At 42.3% G+C, this 24,655-nt stretch overlaps 1 protein-coding gene and 1 long non-coding RNA gene across 5 annotated transcripts in view; one reads left to right on the top strand and one right to left on the bottom strand.

Annotated features, from left to right (window-relative positions):
* The window catches only part of CREB5 (cAMP responsive element binding protein 5), a 253,831-nt gene extending 239,460 nt beyond the window's left edge, over window positions 1–14,371 (top strand). For all 4 annotated transcript variants that reach the window (XM_086852843.1, XM_086852837.1, XM_086852832.1 and 1 more), the window contains 4 exons: window positions 3,857–4,180; window positions 9,325–9,552; window positions 10,515–10,623; window positions 11,783–14,371. In XM_086852843.1, the coding sequence (XP_086708969.1) occupies window positions 3,857–4,180; window positions 9,325–9,552; window positions 10,515–10,623; window positions 11,783–11,946 (825 nt within the window). In that variant the 3' untranslated portion in view covers window positions 11,947–14,371. The remainder of the gene's footprint in view (window positions 1–3,856; window positions 4,181–9,324; window positions 9,553–10,514; window positions 10,624–11,782) is intronic.
* The window catches only part of LOC147655852 (uncharacterized), a 23,183-nt gene continuing 2,010 nt past the window's right edge, over window positions 3,483–24,655 (bottom strand). Inside the window, exon 2 of the long non-coding RNA XR_015277003.1 lies at window positions 3,483–9,504. This is a non-coding gene — a long non-coding RNA (uncharacterized LOC147655852). The remainder of the gene's footprint in view (window positions 9,505–24,655) is intronic.

The following is a 24,655-nucleotide window of genomic DNA, read 5'->3' as shown; positions in this document are numbered from 1 at the left end:
CAATACTCCAGGCACAAGGATAACTTCTTTGAGTTGTTACCTTCATCTGGCATTCAGTGGGGTGGCTTCAGAGTAAATGTGTCAGTTAGGGGCATTGCCACAGGGAGCCTGTTCTGTACAGGGAACACAATGCCCATACCTGTGAAGCACCAATATCCACTGGTGGATTTTGTTTCCTCCTCAGCATCAAAGATGAAAGTATAAGTGCTTCTGACATCCTGTAGGATCAAAAGGGAATTTTATTTATTCACTTTATTAGAGGCAAAGCAGGCTGTCCTCTGTGAAAGATTTCTCTTGCTGTGTCACTCATGGTTGTTTACTGAAATGTTGTGACTGAGTGGAAATTAGCTATAACTGATGTTGGCCACTACGTTACTTTGATAGAATAATAAAAATAATCAGTAAGGCCCAAAAGTCAGTAAAGATGAGGAGCTCCATTTCCTCTTGGCTTGGTGGATATTTTTTTTTTAATTGCCTTAAAAAAGGGAGAAAAAAGTGATTGTGCCCTAAAAATCACTGGTATGAGGTTAGCAGATATTTTATGTTTAGGTGAAAGCAGGTCTGAGTAGCAAGTCTTCTGTTTCAGTCCCAATTTGCAAACTCCCAGGTTCCTGCAGGCTCTGGTGAAGTCAGTCACACAGCTCCTGAAAAAACTGAACGTCCGCAGAATTGGATCTTGAGTTACCATTTCATTCTAGAGGGGATTTGGTGGTGTCGTCAGTCCAATAAGCTCAATTTTTATGCCATCATATTTTATTTGACACTAAACTAAAACAGCTGCTTGCAATTAACACACATAAAAGAAACAATAACAAAACTGCAGCCTGCCCTTTGAGTGCTACACATACTCAGCGCAAAGAGTTTATACCAAGTTCTAGTGATTTTCCCTCCCTCTGCTCTAACTAAAATATCAAAAACAATTGATCTCACTGAAGACCAAACAAAAAAAAAAAGTTATCGTTTTCTGAATGTTTCTGGTTGGCAGCAGTGACTGGTTATTGGAAGATTAAGGCTGCTCCAGATGTGGGCATGGACAGGACTCTTGCTGCTGCAGAGCTGATCTAAGGATGAAGTTAAAGGGAGGCGATGGCTGCTGCCCTGGGACAGGATAATGTAGAGAGCTGGTTTCTTACCAGGACTGGGATCCAGGGCAGCTGGCCCACCCTCCCATTGGGAACAGTGAACAAGGAGCTTGTAAAATACACAGACCAAATGGAAATGACCCCTATTGACTGAAACCAGCTGCATGTCAGACCTCTCACTGTCTCTCTTGATTTGTTGTCTCAAATAAATGGATGTGGTAGAAGGGCTACAGAAAGAAAACAAAATAATTTATTCCCCTTGAAGTTGCACCACACTAGTAAGCCTCAGTTTTTACAGCTGAAAAAAAAGTTTATCCACAGATTAAGTTTTTTCTTCTTTTTTCTTTTGCTTTGAAAGTCTGCAGTTTAGAAGACATACTGTAGTTCAGCTTCAGAGGTCTTTGACAAATAGACATGGTAGATTTTGTAAGGTATTTGTCACATAAAACTGCTGGCTAATGAGAGCTTGGTTATTTTGCATTTAGATTTAGAAAACAAAGTTACAACAGTTTTTGTTGGTGCTTTGTCTTAGACATGCATGGTGGCTCAGCTCCATGAACAATATTTTAGTGAGTGTTGAAGAAACGTGACACAAAGACTTGACTTATTAATGCATTGCCCTCCGTATTTCCTAGTACGCTCCTGGGTAACACCAGTTATTCTGAGCCTTTTGAGGAGCTGCTTGCAGTAACCAGGGTGGCACTGGAATTCAGGAACCTTAAGGACAACAGCTGCTCCAGTCCTCCATTTGATGCCCAGGATGGGTTACTGCTACTGATACTAGATTGCTCTCTGTTCTGACTTTAGAGGTAGAGAAGGAGGTACTTAACCCCACTGGCACTGTCACCTTTGATCTCTATTAAAGCAAGATCATCAGGGTGATGACACCATGTAGTTATGGTTTGATAGACTTTTTAAAGGAAACTTCTTAAAAGACATTAGTCTAGACTTCATTCTTGCAAACTGAGATGTGTTTTGCAAATGTATCCTTTTTTTTTTTTAAGTCTTGGTCAGACAGTTGATCATTAGTGAAAGAAGTCACCAAATTTAGATTAATAGGTCTATTAAGAGTGTCTCAGTAAAATGACCTTCATGAAGTCTGAAAAAGCACATGTATACAAAAACTTGAGGATGACATTCGAACTGAATGTTACTTCTTTTTCCCTTCCACAACCTTCTTTTGTTTTTTCTTCTATTTTTCTTTTATTTTTTCCTCTTAAGAATTTGTTTATTTCTCACTCACAGTTGTACAAATACAATACAGTAACAGCTTTGAAAACAGAAGCCTTTACCTTTGCAGTGTTGCAACAGACAGATGTTATTTCAAAACAAAATAGACTGAAATACCCATCTGTAAGTTCTGAGTATCCTGGCAGTCACTCTTTTTTGCTTTAAAGATGCAGTTCAGCCTGCCCATTGTTCCTCTGCTGGCATTTTTTGTCACATTGGCTTATAGGATCTTCTGACAATCATCTGTGACCCACAGATAGATACTGCTGTGAGGAAAGGCTCACTTCTGTGCCTCCTACCATTCATCTCTCCCTGCCACTGCATTTTTTTACTGACTGTCCTATGGTGACATCTCCTACAGATGAGCTCTCTGCTATTCATTCTATCCTCTGGCTTGGTAATGAATTAGGAGGTAGTTGATGGGTTATTCAAATTGTGCTGGTCTGGCATCAAGTGATACTATGCACCTCCTTCCTTTCTTTTTTATCTTAACATTTTCTGCTAATTACTTGCACAAGTCAGAGTAAATCAATTGACTTCTTTGAAAATGGAATTAAAGACGGCTTGGGTAGCTGCCTGTAGATAATGTTCTATGTTGAGCAAGAAGCAGAACCATGGATGTGAAGGAGGTTTCTATGGGTTTGGAAGAAACTCTTATCCTAGCTGGCATCTGAGAAGCTCTACCTTTGGCACACTCATGAAGGATGCCAGCAATTTCAGTAATATGCCAGTACAGCTCACAGCTTTGGGATAACCCTGTAATTGTACTGAAAGGGAACTTTTTTATTCTGTATTTCCACAATATCCTTTGTACACAAAGGCCCTATGCCACAGCCCAAACCTGGACCAACCTTTCCCACTGGCCTTTAGTTGTGTTCAGGTGAAAGTGGACAAATTCCATTGATAAAAGGGAAAGTTTTGCCCTGGACAGATTCCAGGGCCCAATCCAGTGACATGTGGCATACAAAACAGAGAGAAGTCAGCATGTAATAAAAGGACAACACATACTTGAACTTTTCAGCAAAGGAGGATCAGGTTGAGGCCACCCTCATTATTTTCCCATCTTTTTGAGGAAAGAACTAGGACACCTGAATTTGAAAAATACATCAGTGCAATGCATTTTCCAATAAATCCTTTAAATAATACCTGAAGTAGAAACAAGACAGGCACTTTGTTGTGTCTTTATTTTAATCAGACTTTAATTTTTAAAAGTTGCAAGAATACAAGCTTGATGAAGTTAACCCTACTCAGCTGGCCAAAGAGACAGTTATTTTTCCTCACAGGCACAGTAGGAAATTTGTAACTGTTACATTTCAATTCAGACGTTTGTATCTGTAAATATTTAATGTGGAAAACTAGATTAGAGCCCAAGAATGTGTTCTTTCTCAAACTGAAGTAAGATGGCTTTTATCAAAGGAACGGCAAGAGAAAAAAAACTAAATAAATCTCAAAACACAAGACAGGGCACCATTTCTGCAACAGCATTTCTGATTGGTCAGATCATCATGTACAAATGTTGAATTTTCTGCCTTGTTCTGTTCCAGAGATTGAAGGCAGCACTGACTCATCATCCTGCTGCCATGTCGAACGGGAATATGAACACCATGGGCCACATGATGGAAATGATGAGCTCGCGACAGGACCAGACACCGCACCATCATATGCACTCACATCCTCATCAGCACCAGACACTGCCACCTCATCATTCATACCCACATCAGCACCAGCATCCGGCACACCATCCTCATCCTCAGCCTCATCACCAGCAGAACCATCCCCACCACCACTCCCACTCGCACCTTCACGCACACCCAGCACACCACCAGACCTCACCGCACCCCCCGCTGCACTCGGGCGGACAAGCACAGGTAGACCTTCATGTCCTGCTGCGTTGCTGAGTTTTGCTGTTGGATGGAGTTAAAGCCTGAACTCAGTATTGTTTCTTCTTGCATGCATGTCTTGTTAGATACAAGCCCCTCGGGCTGCTTGTAAATGTGTGCTAATGGTGATGGGGATGCTCAAACTTTATTTAGAAAATGGAGTGAAGCAACAACTTGTTTTGCTGCCTAATTTACTAGACATTTGTAATTTCTTACTTTATAAGGAGCTCCAAGGCTTTTCAGTGCTCTGAGCTCTGCAGATTGCCACATATCCTTTTACGGATGAGGTTTATTACAGAGATTGGCATGTTATATATGTTGCTTAATGTGCTTGAACCTGAACTTCTCAGGCCAAGATTTAACAAGCTGTATGAGTTCTACCTGCAGAAATACATAACAAAGTCTCTAGTGAAATGAAATGGCACTGGTATGTGTATGTGTGGCCGGGGGTGGGGTATCCAAGACTGGAGATATTAGAAGTGGTTCTAAGTTAGGATACACTGTCTTAGAAAAGATTAACTGGTCCAGACCCTGTGAACAGGACAGACATCTGCATAGAATGAGAGAAAAATCAGCTGTTGGTGCATGTTGTGGCAGGAGAAGAAAAGAGGGTGAAGCCAGTCCAAGGAGAGAGATTTAAAAAAAGAAAGCAATTTAGACTTGTATTCATGTGACAAGTCAGTGAAGGTCTCCACTGAATGAGGTGGAGGACTCCATTTTTTGGACCAGGCTTCAGCAATTTGGATAATTCAATATCTGAATTGAATGTTTCTTGAACTAATGAGCTAATGAGCACAAACTTCAGCAGAGTAATTTTTAACAGGAATTTTGTTAATGTCTGATGATAGGCTTCTGCATCAGGATCGCACAAGAAAATAAAGCTCTGGGGGAAGTCACTCTAACATGTCAGGTCTGGAGAGCAAAGTTAAGAAGACAAACAGGCAGTGCATGGAATGTCAGCACAAAGAGGAATGCCAGCCATAAGAAGTTCAATCTGTGAAGTATTGTGTTGCTTGCAAATACCTTTCAGACAAGCTCTTAGAAAACATTAAAGAAAATGAGAGTATTTGGCTGACATCCCAGTGTCCCACAACATTAACTATTTACTAACATCTAGCTTTATTACTGCAGAGTCTGCAAGCACATGGAATTTCCCTTAAGTATTTGCTAATGTAAAATGAATTGTCAGCTTTAGAGAAAACAGTCTAAGTAAGAGAGGAGCAGACTCCCCTGTGAGAAGATGTCCAGAGCTTTCCTAAGTTTACTTCAGTTTTTACTTTGTGAATTCAATTATTTTCCCATCTGTTAATGAGTTATTTTCCTTGGAGTTGTTTAAAAACTCCAATAAAAAAGACACCATCTCATATCAGAGAAACCAAAAGTAACCTGATGGCTGTACTGGAGATCCCTCAGGGAGCAAGGATAAAGTTGTGCTTAGCAAACTGAGGACTCCATGGATGACATGGGCGAAGTCATTTAACCTTTATTGAGGGGTTGGGAGGATAAAGATGTTAATGCAGTTGAGGGCATCAGATCCCATGGTATAGAGCACTGCTGCAAAACATCTACATCACCACTTTAAATGGGTGAAAACTACCAGGGGAAACAGCTACCACGGGGAAACAAAGTCACAGTTTTAAGGATAAGATCAGATAAGAGCCAATGGCCTTCCCCTATACCCACATGAATAGGTGCCTTGACTTTCTTACCCAGTTAGGACAGCTTCAGCTTCTTGTGCTTTGTATTCCCCGCTAGCTAGGCACCACAAAAGACTCTCCAGGCAGGCACATGGGTAGGTGGGCTGACTGGCAGCCACAAAGCTGTGTCAGGGTCACCCTGTGTCCAGCACCACACAGTCTCTGGAGCTAGGTCTGTGTAGTCAAATAAGCTTTGCCATGCACTGTCTGTTTTCTGGAGGCAACAGACCCCATGGGAGATCAAGGAGATCTTCACCTTGTCCATGGGTGTAAGTGTCACCAAGGGGATCAGACAGAGGGTGATGGAGTAGGAATCCCAGGGTCAGTGGTTTCCCCAGGCAGCAGAGCTCTAGCTGTGCATCTGCTCATCTGGTGCAAAGGCAATAGTGATTTCTGAACAGATGCAGTGGAAGGGGGAAAAAAAGGGCTTGCTGAGTAATAACCACATAGTTATTATTTTCAAAGCTCATCCATAGTCCCCATGGTAATGGCCTCTTTGGGGATCAGATTGCTCCGGCAGACGTTAATTTTATGGTGCGATTTTCTAATTATTAACCTCCTTATTCTTCTGAGCTAGATTCTTCCATTCCAAACCACCTGCCAGATGACAGAATGGTCCATGCTGCTGTAAGCTGCATACTCCCATGCCGAGACTGTTGTTATTCTGCACCATGGCCTTCTGTAATGTTAGAATTGATTTCATGCTGTTCAGCTACCATTTTGATACACAGGAGCCCAAGCCATTACGTTTTTATAGAATGAGTGAATGGGTGTTAGTTTTGTGGTAAATTGCAAAGAACAAAAATAAATATTGAATAAAAGTGGAAATCAGCTTCTGACAGGTATCTTTCTGAGAAAGAGAGATACTCTACCAAGTTCTAGCTATGCTGCCTCAACTACTACAAAAATTATACTATTATTCTGTATTGGTCCTCTAAAGATTTCTTTCTATCAAACTTGCCAGAGTAATAGCTCAAGCAGAGTTGGAGTTTGGATGCCATTTCATTCTCTTAGCTGTCCTATATTTGTCTTCATTATGGATACGTGATTAGCATCCTCTAAGAACACCAAAATTAACCTATATTTTTATCTTTAGTTCATTTTCTTTCTTATGTCCTAGGCAGGGCAATGAAATCTTGCTAGAGAATGATGCTTAGATGGTTACTAAGATATAGTCTAACATTTCAGGGTTAAGAGCTATCAAGTAAGAGTCAGTTAATTATCCCACATGACATTATTAGTGGAATAATGGCAGCCCTTATAATTAATATCTTCCTAAGATGGAGAGAAGATTTTGTTGTTCTGAAAATGCACTCTGACTACCCAGAGACTGCCTGGTATATTCTGAAAACAAAATTATTCACTAGTCATTCAGGAGAATATGACCATATGAGAGGAATTAAAAAAAAATAAAATTGTGTAGTTACTTTTTTCTGCCTTTGTATCAGACTTCACTGAGAGAGGTAAGGAAGAAGAATTTTTAAAGCTGAATGGAAAGGGAGCAAAAAGGGATAAGGAAACATAATTAACAGATCTCTGAAGTCTGGAAAGGTGTTATGCGTGAGAAAACGAAAGGTCTCTGATGAGATGTTGACATTAAAAGGTATTTCTGAGATCTCTACACTCAGGCATGCTGCTAAAGAGGCAGCATGCCCAGCCCTGGTGGACAGGGAGCAGCTGGAATCCCTTGGCAGCAGTGTCCTGGCAGAAGCCAGAGGATGCTGGTCAGAATGGGGGCTGTGCCCACTGCAGCTGCCATGGACCTGCATTCCAACCTCAGTGTGGACAGGGTGTTGAAGATTTTATCAGCAAACCTATGAATATTTTATCATGCATGGAGTCCATGCAAGCTGAAATTTTAAAAATCAGTCAGAAAATGTGAGGTGGCTTATTTATTTTTAGAAGGTTATTCTTTAAAAACCAATTTTTTCTGCTCCTGTGAGAGAGATTCCCTGACAGTGCAACATAAAGCTGGGAATGAATTTGGCTTTATGCAAAAAGCATTATCAGATGTACGGAATAATTACACATAAAATTGCCACTGCAATTGCCACAAGTCAGATGGGGGAGGGAGCAAACTAGATTCTAGGCTGAAAAGCCACCTCAACTTCGCAAGACTCAAGACGATAATATCATTTTAATTGAGAGAGACAGAGGTGTTAGGCAAACACATTAATTGCAGCAGTTGAAATTCAGGGATCAGTCTGACAAAGCACCGAGTACGTCCACTCCCTGGAGTCAAAAGGAAGCACCTTAGAGGTTTGGGGCTTTGCCAGAACAAGAGGGTTAATTTTGAGTCAACAATTCAAGTTTCCAGACTGTTCCACACTCTGCTGGAGTGGCGGCAGCAATGTGAGCTGCGTGTGAGCAATATGATCCATGGGCTGGGTTCCCAGACCACAAGCAGAGGGAGAGAGAGGGTGTCTCCAGAACCCTGTAGCCTAGGTGCCACAGAGGCAGGAGAGTAGTCCAAAAGCCTGTTCCCAGGCAGTCACATTAAATCTGGCACTGGTTCCTGACAGGGACATGGGAATGTTCCATCTGCCCAAGAGTTGATTGGAGAATAGTTTACATGGCACTGCCCCCACCATTCACCTTTTCTGTAATATTGCTTGCCAGTTACTCTCAGGAGCAAGATCAATACTCTCCTGCACTTGAAAAAGCATAAGTAGATCTTTTTTCTGTAGTTTCGTAGCAGTGGACTGGATGTGGTGTTCCTTTGCTCTCAAAGCCAGGGATAAATTGAATAAAAAAACGTATAGCGTCCACAGCACAGGTTAGATGAAAACTGGTAAGAAGAATATCCTTTATCCACGCAGTGCAGGGACATCAGAACACAGGTTCAAGCTCAATTCATCAAAACACAGGTTCAACCTAGACTCTTTCTTTGCCCCTGAGGGTCAGTGATGTCTGCTGTCCTTGTGCAATCCCAGCCCACAGCTTCCCAACTCCATGCAGGCGTGAAGAGCTCTGCAGCTCCTGTCTCCAGAGATGGCAAAGATTGAGGTGGAGATGGTGAAGCTTGGGAAATAGGAAAGGCCTAAAATTTTGGAGGCAATTGAGGGCCAAGGGGAGAGAGACATGGAAATTAGACTACTACAGTCGTCTGATCAAAACAGATCCTGAGAGAAACTGGACATTTCAGGTTTGAAATAGGAGGTGGCAGATAATGCATATAAGTGAATGTTTTTAAGAACTAACTCAAGGATGAAAAAACGTTCAGAGGATCATTTTAAATAAATCTCCCCTTTGACCATGGCAAGGCTTTGCCAGCAGCTGCTTTCAGTGGCACCTGGTGCAGCTTTTGACTTGAGCCTGTTGCAGACCTTGCTGGGGAGCAGGCAGAGTGCATGAGATTTCCCTTCCCATTTCAGCATCCCCCTCTGTAACTTCCCCCCCTCACCACCCCCTGTGAAACATCTTCTTGGCCCGCAGGTTTCGCCGGCGGCGCAGCAGATGCAGCCCACGCAGACGGTACAGCCACCACAGCCGACTGGAGGTCGCCGGAGGAGGGTGGTGGACGAAGACCCAGATGAGAGGAGGCGGAAATTTCTGGAAAGGAACCGAGCCGCTGCCACGCGCTGCAGACAGAAGAGGAAGGTCTGGGTGATGTCACTGGAAAAGAAAGCAGAAGAGCTCACCCAGACAAACATGCAGCTTCAGGTGCGAGCCACTGTCTGCGCCCCTGAAGACACAGAGGGGCTCTTTGTGCTTGACTGATGGTGCCTTTGGGGCTGCCCCCGCACAGTCAGCTCCTAGTGGGAGCTCAGGCATAATCAGTCTGTTAATCAAGATGTGTGTGCTTCAATTAAAGAAATAATTACATTTTAGCAGGATAAGCCAGGAAAATGCTGTCTTGGGACTTAGAAGCCTTCAGTAGATGGAGTTGTATTTATTTTCTTTCCTTGCCACTGCTTTTTGTGCGGATTTTTTTTTTTTGAAGTGCCATTAACATGTCTGTAAAAAATTTCTTCAGAGCAGGGTATGCAGTTAAACCCTCATTCAAAGCCAGAGAGATAGAAGCACAAACAGATCGGTCTATCAGTGAGGAAAATGAACTGGATAGATGAAAATACCTCTAATATGATAATAAAAGCCTTTCTTATAGTGCTGTCTTTCTTAAGGTAGGCGCAGTACTTCTGCTTCATGCAGAGGTGTGCCTGTGCGCTGCCAAGGGCAGAAAACCATTTGTAGAATGGCACTCCTCCAAAATGTTCTCCCACAAAACTCAGAGGTGTGAGCATCATCCAGGCACGGGCTGCAGCTGAGCTGTAGGTGACAGAAGTCCTGCCACTGTGCCCCTGAGCGTGGCAACGTGGCCTTTGCCCCCATGGGTCTGCCCCTGGCCTCATGCAGAGAGCCCCAGCATTTCCCAAGTGGACTGAAACATTGCTTTAAGTATCTCTGGTGCTGTGAAGTTAATTCATTTGTCAGACTGCCTTCAGAGGTTACAAAATAATGTCACTGAAAAATGTTAACATAAACTCGGCACACAAGCACCTGAATGCCTTTTTTTCTCAGCTCTTTCAAAGTTATGGAACAGGTTTTGTGTTCTTGGGTTTAAGCTTAGCGTAACAGCCTGGTTTAAGCTTTGTTGCTAACCAAAGTCTCTCTTTCTTCTCTAGAACGAGGTTTCCATGCTGAAAAATGAGGTAGCACAGCTGAAACAGTTATTGTTAACACATAAAGACTGTCCGATAACAGCTATGCAGAAAGAATCACAAGGATATCTAAGTAAGTAGCTGGTATGTTCGTGCTGTCTCCACACTCCTCACAGGAAAGCAAACCTTCCAATTCTTCCCTCCAGAACCCTTTCTCGGTCATATTATCACTTGAACCTGTCTTCTCAAACATCATCCGAGCCATCCAATCTCCTGCCCTTATTTATCCAGCCCCGCTCAAAACCAAAAAAGCCCCGGTTTGCATCCCACACAGCAGAGGTAGTCTTCCCCACCCCTCCTTTCGGCAAGGAGATGCACACGGATGGACGCTCACTCCCCTGTGGAGGATCCTGCCTGAACTCACAGCTCCAAACCTGCAAGAGTCCTCCTGGGCACGGTGCTGCCAGAACCTTAAAATAACTCTCAAAAGGAAAGTTAAAAAGGAAAACATTACAGTCCCTTCCAGCGAAAATGGTACTGTGCTCTGACAGTGGCACAGACCAGGCCTGGCGCAGGTTTTCAAGGTTTGTTAACTCTTTTTTAACTCTCATCTTTCTTTCTTTTTTTTTTTTTTTTTTTCCCAAAAACTTTCTCAGCTAACAGAGACATTTAATCAATTCTTTCTAGTTGATGCATTTTGTAAGTGCAGTAATTTAGAGACAAATTCTCTGTTCTGCTCTAGGATGGTTCAGAAGAGCCTCAGGGCTTGCTAGATTGTGACATTGTTTTAAAATAGAGCCCATTTCTGTCTCCTCTGCACCACTGTGCATCTGTCTCTTTAACAGTACTCAAAGAAAAAAATACGTAATTGCATTACATGCCTATCAGCTGTTGCTTGAATTAGATTTTCTGTGCTACAGCGCACTGCACTCTAATTTTGATTCCTGCTGGAACAAATAAAGCATTTAAGCATCCCAACTGATTTTAAGGACCTTAAGATATCAGACTTTTTATCCCAACATTAGTTTCAGTTATTAAGGTCTTGGACTTTTTTCAAGGTCTCAGCTCCTGAAGTCAGGTTGCTATCAGAGAAGCTGGCATGAAATAAAAATATCGAAAACTAAAGCAACCTTAAGACAGAGAGTGTTGGATAACTAATTATATTTTGAAATACTGTGACGTGTGCATGCTTCAGGTCATCAGTATTTCCAAGAGTATCACCCAGCTTAGGTTTTTTTACTTGGATGGAAAAATGAATGTGTGCTGTCTCTGTGCCCTCATTCCCTTCCCAGGTCCTGAGAGCAGCCCTCCTGCAAGCCCGGTCCCAGCTTGCTCCCAGCAGCAAGTCATCCAGCACAACACCATAACGACCTCCTCCTCAGTCAGTGACGTCGTGGGAAGCTCCACTCTCACCCAGCTTGCCAGCCACAGAACAGACATCAACCCCATCCTTTAAAAGTGGTTGATCAGAAACTGCTGGGGGAGTGTGGTACCGTATCAAAGCGTCCTCTCTGCTAAGGACATTCACAACCATAACTCAAGCCTGGAAGATTCCTCAGTTCTTGAAAGACTCTGGCTATTCATTTTTATAGTTATTAAAATGTCTTTTATACTTAGTTACATAAAAGGGAGTTACGCAATTAATATGCTATCAGCTTGGGAAATGCTTTGGTGCTTTCTCCATTTTTTGGTACCAGTTACTTGTTTATAAACCTAACTGTTTCTGTACATAGTCATGTTTCCTTCTCACCAGTCTAGCCTGCAGCCTCAGAAATACAAAGTTGTGTTAAACTGCAGCTTGTTAGCCAATGTGAGGCATGAAAAGTATTAAACAGAGTCAAACATAGGTAACTAGGAGTAATTAGGCTATAAATATAGAGCGAGGGCATCTGCTGACAGCATAATAAAAAAGAGTTAGCGTTGTGCTATCAGCAGACCACGTCTCGCATTCAGAGCCTCTTTCAGAGCAGTTATATAGGATGTGGCTTCAGGACAAAATCAAGCCCAAATAGCATGCTTTTTTGTCTAGCCCTCCCCCTTCTCCTCTCTCCCCTACCCTGGCCTTTTTCTCCTCCAGTTATTCTCACACCTTCCTTTTCCCTTCCCTTTTCATTTCCCAGCTTTTTTTCCCTGCTTTTTTTTTTTTTTTTTATTCCAAGGCTTTCTCACTTCCCTCTTTTTCTCAAAGAATGGTAATGAACAAGCAAAAACTTCAAGCCCACCTAAAAACTCTTGGCACGGCTGCTGCTTTCACTAGCTCTTCACCCGCAGTTGAGCTGCGCCAAGCATTTGGCTTTTAAAAAATACAAATGCTCCTGATTTAGTGTTTTTAATAAATAGGGAAAGGCGAAAACAGCACAGCCGCAGGTGAAGCAGGATGGTGAGCCAGCTGTGTTGATGCTAGCAGCCCTGTAAGCTTCTGTGGTGCAGTAGAGGCATAGTGAGCAACACCTGAGAATTACAGCAATTTTTTGCACTGCCAGTCATTAATGTAGGAAAATCCATGTGTATATAATAATTTGGAAAAGTTCTGTTCCCTAACCTGGTTGCGTTGTTTTAGCAACGAAAACTAACAGCCTCAGGCTTCATGGGCTATAAATGAGAAATAAATCAGTGTAATGGTTCTGACCAGTTGGAAAAATGCCATTTTTAATTCCCAGGGAAAGACCTTCTCTCTGCAGGCGTTCCTTTAAACGTTCACAAACTGATCCCAAGCTGGCAGACAGCAGTGTAGCTTCACTGACTTTAATGGCACTTAACACCCGTTTAGTGCGGGTAAGGAATTGTTCTTTAGGACGCTAAATAATTTTTAGAAGGCACGCAGCAGCTAAAAAATGCTGCAAGAATGCCAAGTCCCACACTTGGGATAAAATACAGTCCTGCAGAGAGGGTCTGGAAAAGAGCCTTATGCCACAATTAAGGTTTTTGTTTGGACTCTGAGCCTGCCCCTCAGCACAACTGATTTGCATCCCCGAGTGGTCCCAGTGATTGATGGGAAAATCAGACAGAGATGATGCCAGTTAATTATGCTGCCTTGCTGTATATTGGAACCTGATTTTGCTCTCAAATCCGTCAGCGGCAAAACCTCCTGCTGCTCGCCCAGGGAGCAGGCTCTGAGCTGGTGAAAAAATGTTCAAACATTTTGAGCTGCATCTTTAATAGTAAAATTCACATTATTCCCAGAAAATCCTCTAGCCCCAAACATGCTTTGTTCTGAAGCAAAGCTCTCCTCCTCAAAGACTGTGCCTTTGGTCTTTGGAGGAGTCATGGGTTTTAAAAGGGTGGGTCTTCTCCATGTGGGAGGAAGAGTGAAACAACTGAAGTGTGAGAAGGCACTGTAAGGAGCAGGGCCTCTCTGGAAGGGAAAGCAAATTTCTGAGCATCACTCATTGCTGAATTAGTTCTTATCTTGGTGACTAACTTTTTATCAGTATTCTTTTCTTTAACAGCTCACTTTCCATTTATGCAAATACATTCAAAAGAAGAAGATTTTTAATGTACAGTGTAAATCTTGACTTGATTATATAGTCTAAGAACCAAAAAAAATTATGAAAAAATACAAATGTAAAGGATTTTCTATTATATTTTAGACAAACATATACTTTTAAAGTGTTTTAAATACTGAATCTATAATTTTTTTTAATCTCCAGTTGTAATAGCTAAATGGTTTTGCTTCGTCATGGCTCCCAGGAGAACTTTCTTCAAATATTCAGTCGAGAAAAATGTTCCAGCTGAGTATCCACTGTAAAAAACCCAAATAAGCATTTCCCCTACATCTGAATTTCATCATTCACCATCAAAAAAGGAAATGCCATTGCAGGGTTAATTTAAAAAACTTTCCCTCTATATGGGTAGCACTTAAACACATTAAAAAATAAAAATCAAAGTTGTTGGTAATATTAGAATACCCAGTTGAGCTACACTGCACTAGAATTACGGTTTAGCTTCATTTTATTCATTCTCCTCAATTAAAATATTTAGCTGTTAAAATGAAAGCCTCTACATTAAAAAGAAAAAAAAAAAAAAGGAAAAAATACAAAAACCTTGCCTAAGTTTTGTTAAATTCAGCAACTTGACAGTTTGACTGATGTGTATTATATATAGCTCAATTATTTCTTTTTTTAATGCTAACTAGGCAAGCCAACCACACATGTTGGCCTAAATGTGTAATTACAATGAAATGTCTCCTCTCTATACTATTGGCCTTTAGGTATAATCCTTGCTAGTGATGTGGAAATAAGTAAAGGATGAAAAGCTATTTGCTATTGCTTCTTGTAACTCTGTCGCAGGTTCACAGGCCAAGACAACATGCAGCATATTTATATCGGCTGTATCATCGGGAAAAGGACCAACTGTACCAGGCACCTTATATTATTCATCAGATTTGCTTCCACATTAAAATGCTCTTGTTTTCTAGGGGAGTGATCCTGCAGCCTTTCCTCAAGCTGCTGGTCTAACTGGGCACTGGAGACTGCCTGAGCAAGGGCTGCGGGAGAAGCCCCAGCCCTCTGTCTCCAGGATGTCCTTCTGCCATGTGGTCAGTGGCAGCCGCCTCTTCCTAAACACGTCACTCTAAATGCACTTCCTGGGCTCTTTCCATCAAGGAGGAATCCTGCTTTTCCACAAGCTACTTCTGGAGACTACTCCACTTTCCTCTTGCCCTGCCAATCTAGCCTGTTGCTGGGCTCACCAGGCTCTGTGCCCTATCCCACTGACAGCCAAGGACAACTCAGACCACTTCCATCATCCACTCTCCAGGGCACTCGCAGGGTGGTGAGCCTTGGCCAGTGCCTTGTTCAGGAGGAGGTGTTACCTTACCATAGACAGCATCTCCTGGGTGTGACATTGGAAGCAGGTTGGAAATCTCAGCCACGGAGAACTCCAATACTTCGATCAGAAAGAAATGATGCTGCCTGTGATCCAGCTCTGGCACCCCCAGCACCCCTTCCCCAAGTCAATTTATGCAAGCCATATTCATATAATGCTGCCTGTGGGAGACAAGTAGTTTGTGTGCTATCATGGTGTGTTTTATAAGGACAATGACAATGATGATGAGGATTTATGGAGAATTTCACGCTGTTGGGAATTAATTCCTGCTATGAAGCTAAATGTCTGCTGCCCATATTCTGAATAGTGGAAAGTCAATGGTTCAGTGCCTCAGTGTGTGTGGATTTAGTGTTAATGACTCAATCCTGTTAACTAACAAGCCAGCTATAACTGTTGTTAAATGCCCGACTTTTGAGGATTCATATTTTTTTAAGCAACAATATTTAGTGTTGAAAATTAGCCTTTTAGTTTAGGCAAAATGTGCTTTTTAGCAGCTAATACCTTTTTTAAAAAAAAGCGTATAGAGTGAATTTATGAAAATTCATGAGGACCAAAGCAATTTTAAAACAGGAATCTATTAATTTAGTATTCACATAGAATTTTATAAAGTATTTATTAATAAATGTTATTTTAACACATTCCATTTGAACAGTATTCTTGTACAGAATCTGTTTGTTGTTTTTTTTTTTTTAAAGTTACAATATTAGTTCTGCAATAAACTACTCTAGGTGTGTGTGTGCATCTTAATCTTTCAGGGTCTCAAGCAGAAGTCATCCATCTAAGATGGAAAAGTTTGCTGAGGTCAGTTGTACAGAAATTCCTAGAATTAAATGTTTTCCTTAAAGCAGCATCTGCTTTTTTTTCCTTTTTTTTTTTTTTTTTTTGTAACAATGAAACAAATTATAAACCTTCAGTTGTTTCCTTTGTATTGCAAAATGTGCTTTCTCATTTTAGAAAGCATGAGTCAACATATAACTGGAAAGCCTGTCTTTTTTTTTTTTTCTGCTTTTTTTTTTTAAGGCTGATTTTATACATCACCACAGATGATCTAACCCCATCCTCATTTTTTGTCTAGTATCACATAGTGAGTTGCACTATACTGCCTTATCATTGCCTCTTCAGTCCTCTTACTAAGCAGTGTTCCTTAGATTTAGACCATTGAAGCTCCATTATACATCAGAGAAAATTACTGGAGGGGGAAGAAGAGAAAAAAAATTGATCTGTAGACATAAAACCTAAACTGTGCCTATAAAACAAAACCAGTTACAACTAATTAGTATCTTATTTCTACATTTCAATTATTTATATTCTTTTAAAATTGCACTTTAGCTCTTGCTCTCTTTCTTGCTCTCCCTTGTTGAATCATTTATAAATACTCTTGTAAAAGTTTTGCACCAGATACATTTATATGCTTTCACTGGTGGCATATCCACAACTTGTCTCTCACACCTGCCCGAGCGGAGAAGCTGAGACCAGCCAGTCTGCAGTGTGACTTAGACTTTACACCCTCTTCATGACAGCATATAAATGTTTTATTATGCAATGTGTGTGATGTGAGGCGGCATCTAAGCTACATTTATAATCTCTCATCCCAAGAACCAAAGTGTCCTGTATATCGTAAGGTCAGGAGACTGGCTCTGTTGTGCATTGTGATGCACTTTGACTGTTGTCCAACTCACAGTAGCTGCAAAGCTGCAGTGGTAACAGTGGCCATACTATGTATTAGAGTTCTGAATCAATAAAATATGTTGCCTTATAACTTGACTAGGGACAGCACCTTTAAAAACAAAAAAAAACAAAAAAAAAAAAGAAGAGACAAAAAGCTTCTAAGGACAAATAAAAGCAATAAAATCTCAAGTGATTTGAACACCAAAAAAAAAAAAGTTCAATTTTTCAACATCTGAAACCATCACCTTACTGCATAGAGAAAAGAGACTGTTTACATCCATAACTTTTTTACTTTTTTCCTAGAGCTTACATTTATCTCTCAGTTTTATCAGTGGCTTTACACTTAAGAGCTAAATTGCTCACCATTATTGGTTTTCCATAGCTTTCAAAATTACTTTATAGCAAATCCTAAACTGCACGAGGCCAAAAATGTCAGTGTTCACACACACTCAGAGACAAGATTGATCCTCTAAGTGGAAATCTGATCCTTTCCAGGCTCTCCTTGGACAGGAATCAATAAGTGCAACTCGTTATATTTAGATCAATGTGTAATACCTGGGATTCAGGATCTCCAGTTCTACATTTATGCAAGTTAAATGTTGGTATTGCTGAGTTTCACCTGGTGGAACTGTTCACAAACCCCATGGTCAGAGCCTGCCATCTGATGCTGTAAGGGTCTTAGACCCAAATATCTTTCTTAACTAAAAATCTGTGTGACAGCCTTCTGAATGAAGACTGAAAGCTCCTTCTGTCTTTGCAGAAACTGCAGCAGTGTCCTGGGGCAAGGGAGGTGGGAGGGAGGATTGATTGGGTATTTCAAGTGAAATGTTTTCCTTGCTGGAATCTAAGAAATTTCAGAGAAATATTTTCCCCACCACACAGAGCTGAGACTGCAAGGAGTTACCTGACACAGATCACCTTTAGCATGCTTCCACAAGACAAACTACTTTGCAAGAAAGGTGTATTCGCTCTTCTGAGTTAAGAACAATTGCCACTGAGAGTTTTGCCAAGGACTTTAGCATTGGGACCCAAGTGTTTCCCAGCCCATGGCCGTGAGCTCTGTATCCCTCTCTCTGTAGCAGCTCTCCTCAAACACTGGGTAGTACTCAGTGAACATTGCTTCTTTGGACTGTTGCCATTGTCCTGGTTTTAAGGAACTTTTAGCACTGCTTGGAGTAAGCCTAAACTATCGAAGTTTATATATAAATATATATATATATATTATATTAAAAAAAGGTGCTGTCACAGTAAGTTTTGGGCTTGAGGTTGTTTGTATTGTATGCAAAGGTTTTGTGTTTGTATGTCTGTTTGTTTTATTCTGTAAAGCAACCACCTTCCTTACTGGAAGGAGATACTTTTTTTTTTGGTACATAAATGTAAATACTTGCTGCAGCATTTAATATGTTTAATTTTATGTTAAGCTTTTTGTTGCATTGTGAACCCATTATTGTTACAAATGGACAATGAGTTCATTGAGACTGTTCAACTAGGTCAGATTTTTACATCTCTTTCTAGCTAGAAGAGAAAGGATTTTTGTGCATTTGTACAAATGTTAATAATATCACTGCAATTCCAATATAATAAAGCACTCAAATACAAATAATTCCAATAGTTTGTCTGTATCTATACTCCAGACATTTTACCTGCATATAACTCCCTCAATTAAACCAAGCTACTGATTTCTGTTATGACCTACAACCCCTCATGTCCCTCCAAACTGGAGGAGGACCAAGGTGCAGGGCACACTCCTGTCTGGTGGCAGGAGCGAGGCACTGTGCAGGCCCTGTGGCTCACCACTGTCCTCCAGCAGATGAGGTGACTTGGTAAGAACAAGATCTCTGAACTTCTTCCAAGCAGGGAGGCTGCAAAGCTTCAAATGAAAAGACTTACGTGGTGGAGCCTGACATGAGGCCTCCGCGTAAGGATGAGACAAGCCGTTACTTTACTTTTCCTTGCAGCTGGAGTGTGCTTGTATCAAAATACACTCCATGCTTGTTATCCCGCCAACCTCTCCTCTTGCCAAAAGCTGCCTGGAAATGGATTTCCTGCTGGGTTAATTAGCTCTAATTGTGATGCCCCTGTTATCTTGCCAACCTCATTTCTCACTATAAATTGGTCCAATACAGACCTTGGCACAATAATGCGTAAACTGTAATCTAAAGTTAGTCGGGACGAACCCATCTCTCCAGTGGGAATTAGATTAGCTGTAGATTAATGCAACTTGATGTCTTGCTGGCAGTCCCAGAGCGAGGGCCTGACCCAAGTGGGGTAGCCTCAGTGACAAGGATCAGCCTGCCTGCAAGCGCTCTGTGCTGGTGTCACACTGCAGGATATCGGCCCCATGCAGTGTGACCGTGCTGCTCCCTTGGGGGCCCTGGCACAGGCACAGCTTCTGCTGCTCTCCCCCCTGGTTTTTAAAAGGCTAAATCTGGCCAAGAGCATTCACCCTCCTAAAATGGGTAGGAAAAAGGCAGAGCCATGCCCCTGTTCCCATCCTCCCCTTGTAAAAGCTGGAAGATGGGGCAGTGGGTGCACGTGGCTCCCTCTTTAAGGGGACGTTTTCCCCAAACATCAAGGCATGGCATTAGCTGGATACTTTTCTGAGGTCACATACTCCTGCATTGCTTTTAAAGCAGGGATGACATGCCACTGCTTAACATGTATTTATACAGCAGGGCTTTGCTCTGGGGCCAAATACTGAAACAGGATCATCATATCTGTAAAAATAGGTGCATATTGAAGACGTATCACAGGATAGCTTTATTGTCCACACAGTTATATTTACACCTGACAGTATGAGCTAAGCAAGATGTATTCAGGCTGAGGTAACACTGCCTTTTACAGCTGATTCATGGTTTCCCAAACCTGATCCTAGCATTTGTTCCTCTTCCAAGCAGTCCACTGTTACTATTGCTCTCTCCAGGCTGTTCTGGACATCATAACAAAGTTATTATTAGCAAGAAAATGAATCAGTGTGAGCACACACTCTTTTCCTTCTCCTTTGCAGGGATGCAGTCAGAACTAGACTAAGTTGAGAATGCTCTGCATCAGCAAGAAGGTTGCCCTAGCTTATACTGGTCAGAGCAGTGTCACAGGGACACTCCTTCCCTCTGCCACACCAGCCTTTTGCTTTGGCTGGACCCACTTAGCTCCTCAACATGTCCCAGCTTTTTCCTGAACCCAGGCTGCAGCCTACTTTCTATGAGGGCATTCAAAACTAATGGCAACGTAGCACACACTTTGAGTAGGGATGATAAAGCAAGCACAGAGGACACCATAGGACATTGGCACACCAGGGACATTGGCAAAAATCAAGGCAAAATAACAGAGCAACAACAGCAATTTGGAGAAAGCGCGCGCCTCCCCAGAAAAGGCTTGTGGAGCTAGGGGAGAGTGGTGAAGCCCCATGATGTAAACAGACACAAGAGCTGAGAAACTGGAATTGAACTGGTGCTAGAGAAACCCTTCAGTGGGAAGATGGAAAAACATGGTAGACACGAGTGCTTTTTTGTTGAAAAAAGTTTTAAAATACTTGGATAGAGGGAACACTGGACATACAAGGATGCAAAGCTCTTCCCTATCACACTGACTCACAGCATGAAAGAGACAAAGCATGTCTGACCTCCTTTTGGAGAATCTCCCCACATGCAACCCTTGGGGACAGGCTCAGAAATGAAGTGGTTGGTTAGGTCCCCTCATTAGCAACACTTTCTACCCACAGCTCTAGCAAAGGCTTGCAGGACAGACTTACGTCTCAGCTTTCCCTGCCCACCTGGAGTCACTGTGTAATGGCAGACAGGCATTGGATGTTTTTTTCTCCAGAATAGTGAGAGCCCAGTACAGGAGACTCCAGCTCTGGGACCACCCCTAGAATTAACCTGTTACACCCACTTTCTTTACTTTACTTACAGGCATTTATGAGCTTACCCACAGGGAATAGGCACGAGATACATCACAAAAAATTATTGAGAACTTTATTCTAGGGAGTAAGAAAATGAACCAAGCATCAGAAAGGAGGGATCAAAATTAAACCAGGACCACCACTACCATTTAGAGCCAACAACTGATGGTCTGGGACTATTTGCTCAGTTCTTTGGTCTGCTTTGTTATTGCAATTGCCCTAACTTTTTCTTTTTTTTTTTTTTTTTTTTTTTTTTTGCCTCTGAGCTGTTGTGCTGCAATGGGGACATTTGTTTTAGTGGCTCTAAGAAGGGCATTAGTGCTGCCATGCGCTTAAAAACTCTCTTTTTGCAGCATTATGGAGCACTATTTTTCTTCTAGCCTGCTCTATTCTCCAGCAATACAATGCCACAGTATGAGAATGACCCAGCGAAGCTGATAAAATATTTAAGACGTGTGTTCTGATTGTGTTAGGTAAGCAAATACCACAAGAGCCCAACCATTAGTGAACCTGATCGGCCCATTCCCCCAGGACCTGCCAGCAGAGCAAGCCAGAGCAGTCTGAACTAGAAACAATGAGGCAGCTGCCTTTCCCAAAAGAGAGAGAATCTCGAAGGTGTATTTTGCAGATGAGGAATTTGCAACCTGTGGGTCCTCCTCTAAAAGCAAGAAAAAGAGACATACAGGTATAGACAGGCAGACATAGATTCTATAGATACCATAGACAATATAGATATATAGATGCAGACAGCAGAGATGTGTGTCTGTGTATGTGTGTATACAGCAGGTCAGCAGGTGTTTCCACAGGGCACTGCATTCAGCTGACAGCAAGTCAGCTTAAAAGAAAGAAAAATATTTGACATAACTGGCCAGTTCATGTAGGAAATTGAGTCGAGAAAAAATAAATAAAGGCAGAAACTGATTAGTTTAAATTTGGGGCCCTCTGGATTATAATGGATCCCATAGGAAGACAGGAGGCTTTGTATGGAAGGACTCTATATCCTCCTTGCACTTTCCCTTTTGTTCCACTAATCATTTTCATTCCATGTTATATGATGGTTGAGCCAATTCCAGCTTAGTAGAAGTTTTTCTTAGCTTCAAGAAGCTGTGCTACAAAGACAACACATAGCCATGGATAGAAAAAAGGAACTGTCCACAGTGGGACATGGCTGTGGACTCCGGTTACGCTGGGTTGTGTAGGGTATCACAACATCAGCTGTTGTTTTGACTTGGGTTTTTTGTTGTTGGCATTTTGCTGTGGCTACTCCCTGTACTTTGATCTATACATTAAATTGTCAGAATGAAAGGCAGTTTTCACAAATGGGATGGGGAGGATGAAGAAGTCAGAATGAAAGGCAGTTTTCACAAGTGGGATGGGAAGGATGAAGAAGTGGTAGTTTTGCTACCAGTGTCTTTTTGCGATGGTGGCTGCCTTTAGAGGCAAAATTTTACCATTTAGATGGAGTAAATGCAACCTGCACTGACTGACACCCCTTTGGGTGTCTAATTCCTGCAATCCTAAACTCATTCCCCAGAACAGCTGAGGCACTATCAGCCCTTTGTGAAGGTGTTTCTGCTACCTCTTTGTGGCAGTACTGTGTGGGATGAGGTGAAGGTCTTGGGGGAACACCCACAGGCCCACAATTCCACAGAAATATCATGTGTTAGCATCCTGGCCATGCTGGCAGTGAGGTTTGTAGGGCTCCCACTGTACTGACACACTTGGCACTGGCACTGCAGATGACTCCTGACACTACACAGTAAAAGCTGAGCTAAACCAATGCCCTGCCATTGACTGTGCCTCAAGCCAATCTGATGGACTAAATCTTGGGAAAAATGCAGTGGAAAAATATCATGTTGCCAGTGTAGCTAAACTGGTCTGGCAAACCATGCAGCTCACTGTGTGCAGAGCCTGGCAAGGGCAGGAAGGACAGCGGGCAGGGAGTGAGCAGAGAACAGAAAAATGGCCAAAATGTTTGTGAGTTGCAGCACGGTGAAGCTGTACTTCCAGGCTGTGCCCAGGGCACCAGACAGAAACTCAGGTGAGATGGTGTCTGCATCTTGTGCCATTAGTGGCAGTGGTTCTACCCTGTTGTTCCTGTGAGGTTTCTATCCTGACCCATTGCTAAGGCTTTACCAAGAATTGTCCTTCCCCTCCAAAGCCCATGAAGCCGAAAATAGCTTTAAAACATGACCCGTGCTCTGCCTTAAAAAGTCAGCAATCTTCACTCTGCAGAGACAGGGAAACCCAAGCTACTAATTACAATATGCTTTTAAATTCTTTTTAAGTGGATTTCCAGAGCAGAACTCACGTTTTTAATTGATTAGAAAGACCTTCATGCATATCTCCATGAGAGCAATTTCCTCTGTCATGTTATGCCTCATGTCACTCCAGGAGAATTGTACAAAGATCCTTTTTAGTAGCAACAAAAAGAAGTACCATCTTGATCTGCTCACAAAAACATTTCTGCTTTCCTTGCAAGCCCACGCTGAGAAAGGGGAGCGTGCAGGGCTGAGTCCCATCAAGGGACAGCGGCCACAGAAGGAAGCACAACATCCACACCCCTGGCACTCACAGCTTGTTTCTGGGACGGGATGAGAAAGGCCTGTTTTTCCCAGTTGGAAACTAAGACCCTTTGGCTTGCTGAAGCCATAGAAGAAGTCAGGAGCAAGGCAGGCCCTTTTCCAGGAAAACTCTACTTCTAATACGGTATGAGAGCAGTAGGAACCCATCAGAGCTGCAAAGCACAGCTCCATCACTGCTGCTGGGTTAATCGGAGCCAGCAGCTGGGAGGGAAAGCCAAGGACAGCTTTTAAATGCACACGGCAGAGAGAGGAATGAAAAATATTAATTTTAAATGGATCGACACAGGCCTTGGAACTAGGCAGGCAAACATCCAAACCTGTCAGGAGGGAGTAATGAGGGTTTTTAAATTAGATGTGATCACCTATCTGCGGCTATACAGAGTGTTTGCTGTGCATTCCCATACCTTAGGGAGAACCCCAGACATGTGAGGTTACAAGTGGGCTGTCTGTCTATGGGCTCTTTCATCTGAAAGTTTCAAGTGCTTCTCAGGCTTTAATTTAGTGCTTTAATTACCCAGGGATTTAGGTAAATATAATTGTCTTCATTTTTCCCAGCAGTACACAGAGAGGAATAGACTGACAGAGAAACCAGAAAGTGTGAGCACGCCCCCCACTTTCCTGCCCCCCCTTTCCTGCTCTTGCCAACAGCCCGTACATCAGGGCCCTGCCAGGAGACTGCGGGCAGGCAAAGCTTTACCTGCCGAAGGCATATCCATGCAGTCCTCCCTAAGAACTGTAATCCTTGCCCTCAAGGAGAAATGAGTTGTTTTGCTTTCCATTTGTCTTCTTCAAAGCTCTGGCCAAGCTCATCCTCATTAGGAGGCCATTAAAACACCGATGTTCTTCACATTACGATTTCCTCTTGGATTAGATGGGAAGATTTTTATACGTCGTAAAAAGATTCTCCAGTTCTGACATCCCCTTTTTTATTTGCCCAGACCAAAAGCTTGCAAAGAACAGGAATGGGAAACCATACCAGCATTCAAATAAAATGCCACAATCATCAACAGAGGCGAGGGGAAAGCCCTACAGTCTCGTTAGCCAAACTTGCACATGGTTCTAATCAAATGGGTGGGAGGGAGACATTCCCTTGGCCACGGATACCAACGATTTTTTCCTTAGGTTCCAATTCTGTAACTCTTATTCATCCGAAGATAAACGGGCTTTTCAGGCAGGGAAAGAGG

The sequence above is a fragment of the Cyanistes caeruleus genome, chromosome 1 (assembly GCF_971803275.1).
Source record: "Cyanistes caeruleus chromosome 1, bCyaCae1.hap1.1, whole genome shotgun sequence".
NCBI classification, from domain to species: Eukaryota; Metazoa; Chordata; class Aves; order Passeriformes; family Paridae; genus Cyanistes; species Cyanistes caeruleus.
Note: the sequence above shows the minus strand (reverse complement) of the source record. Positions and strands in the feature narration are given on the sequence as shown.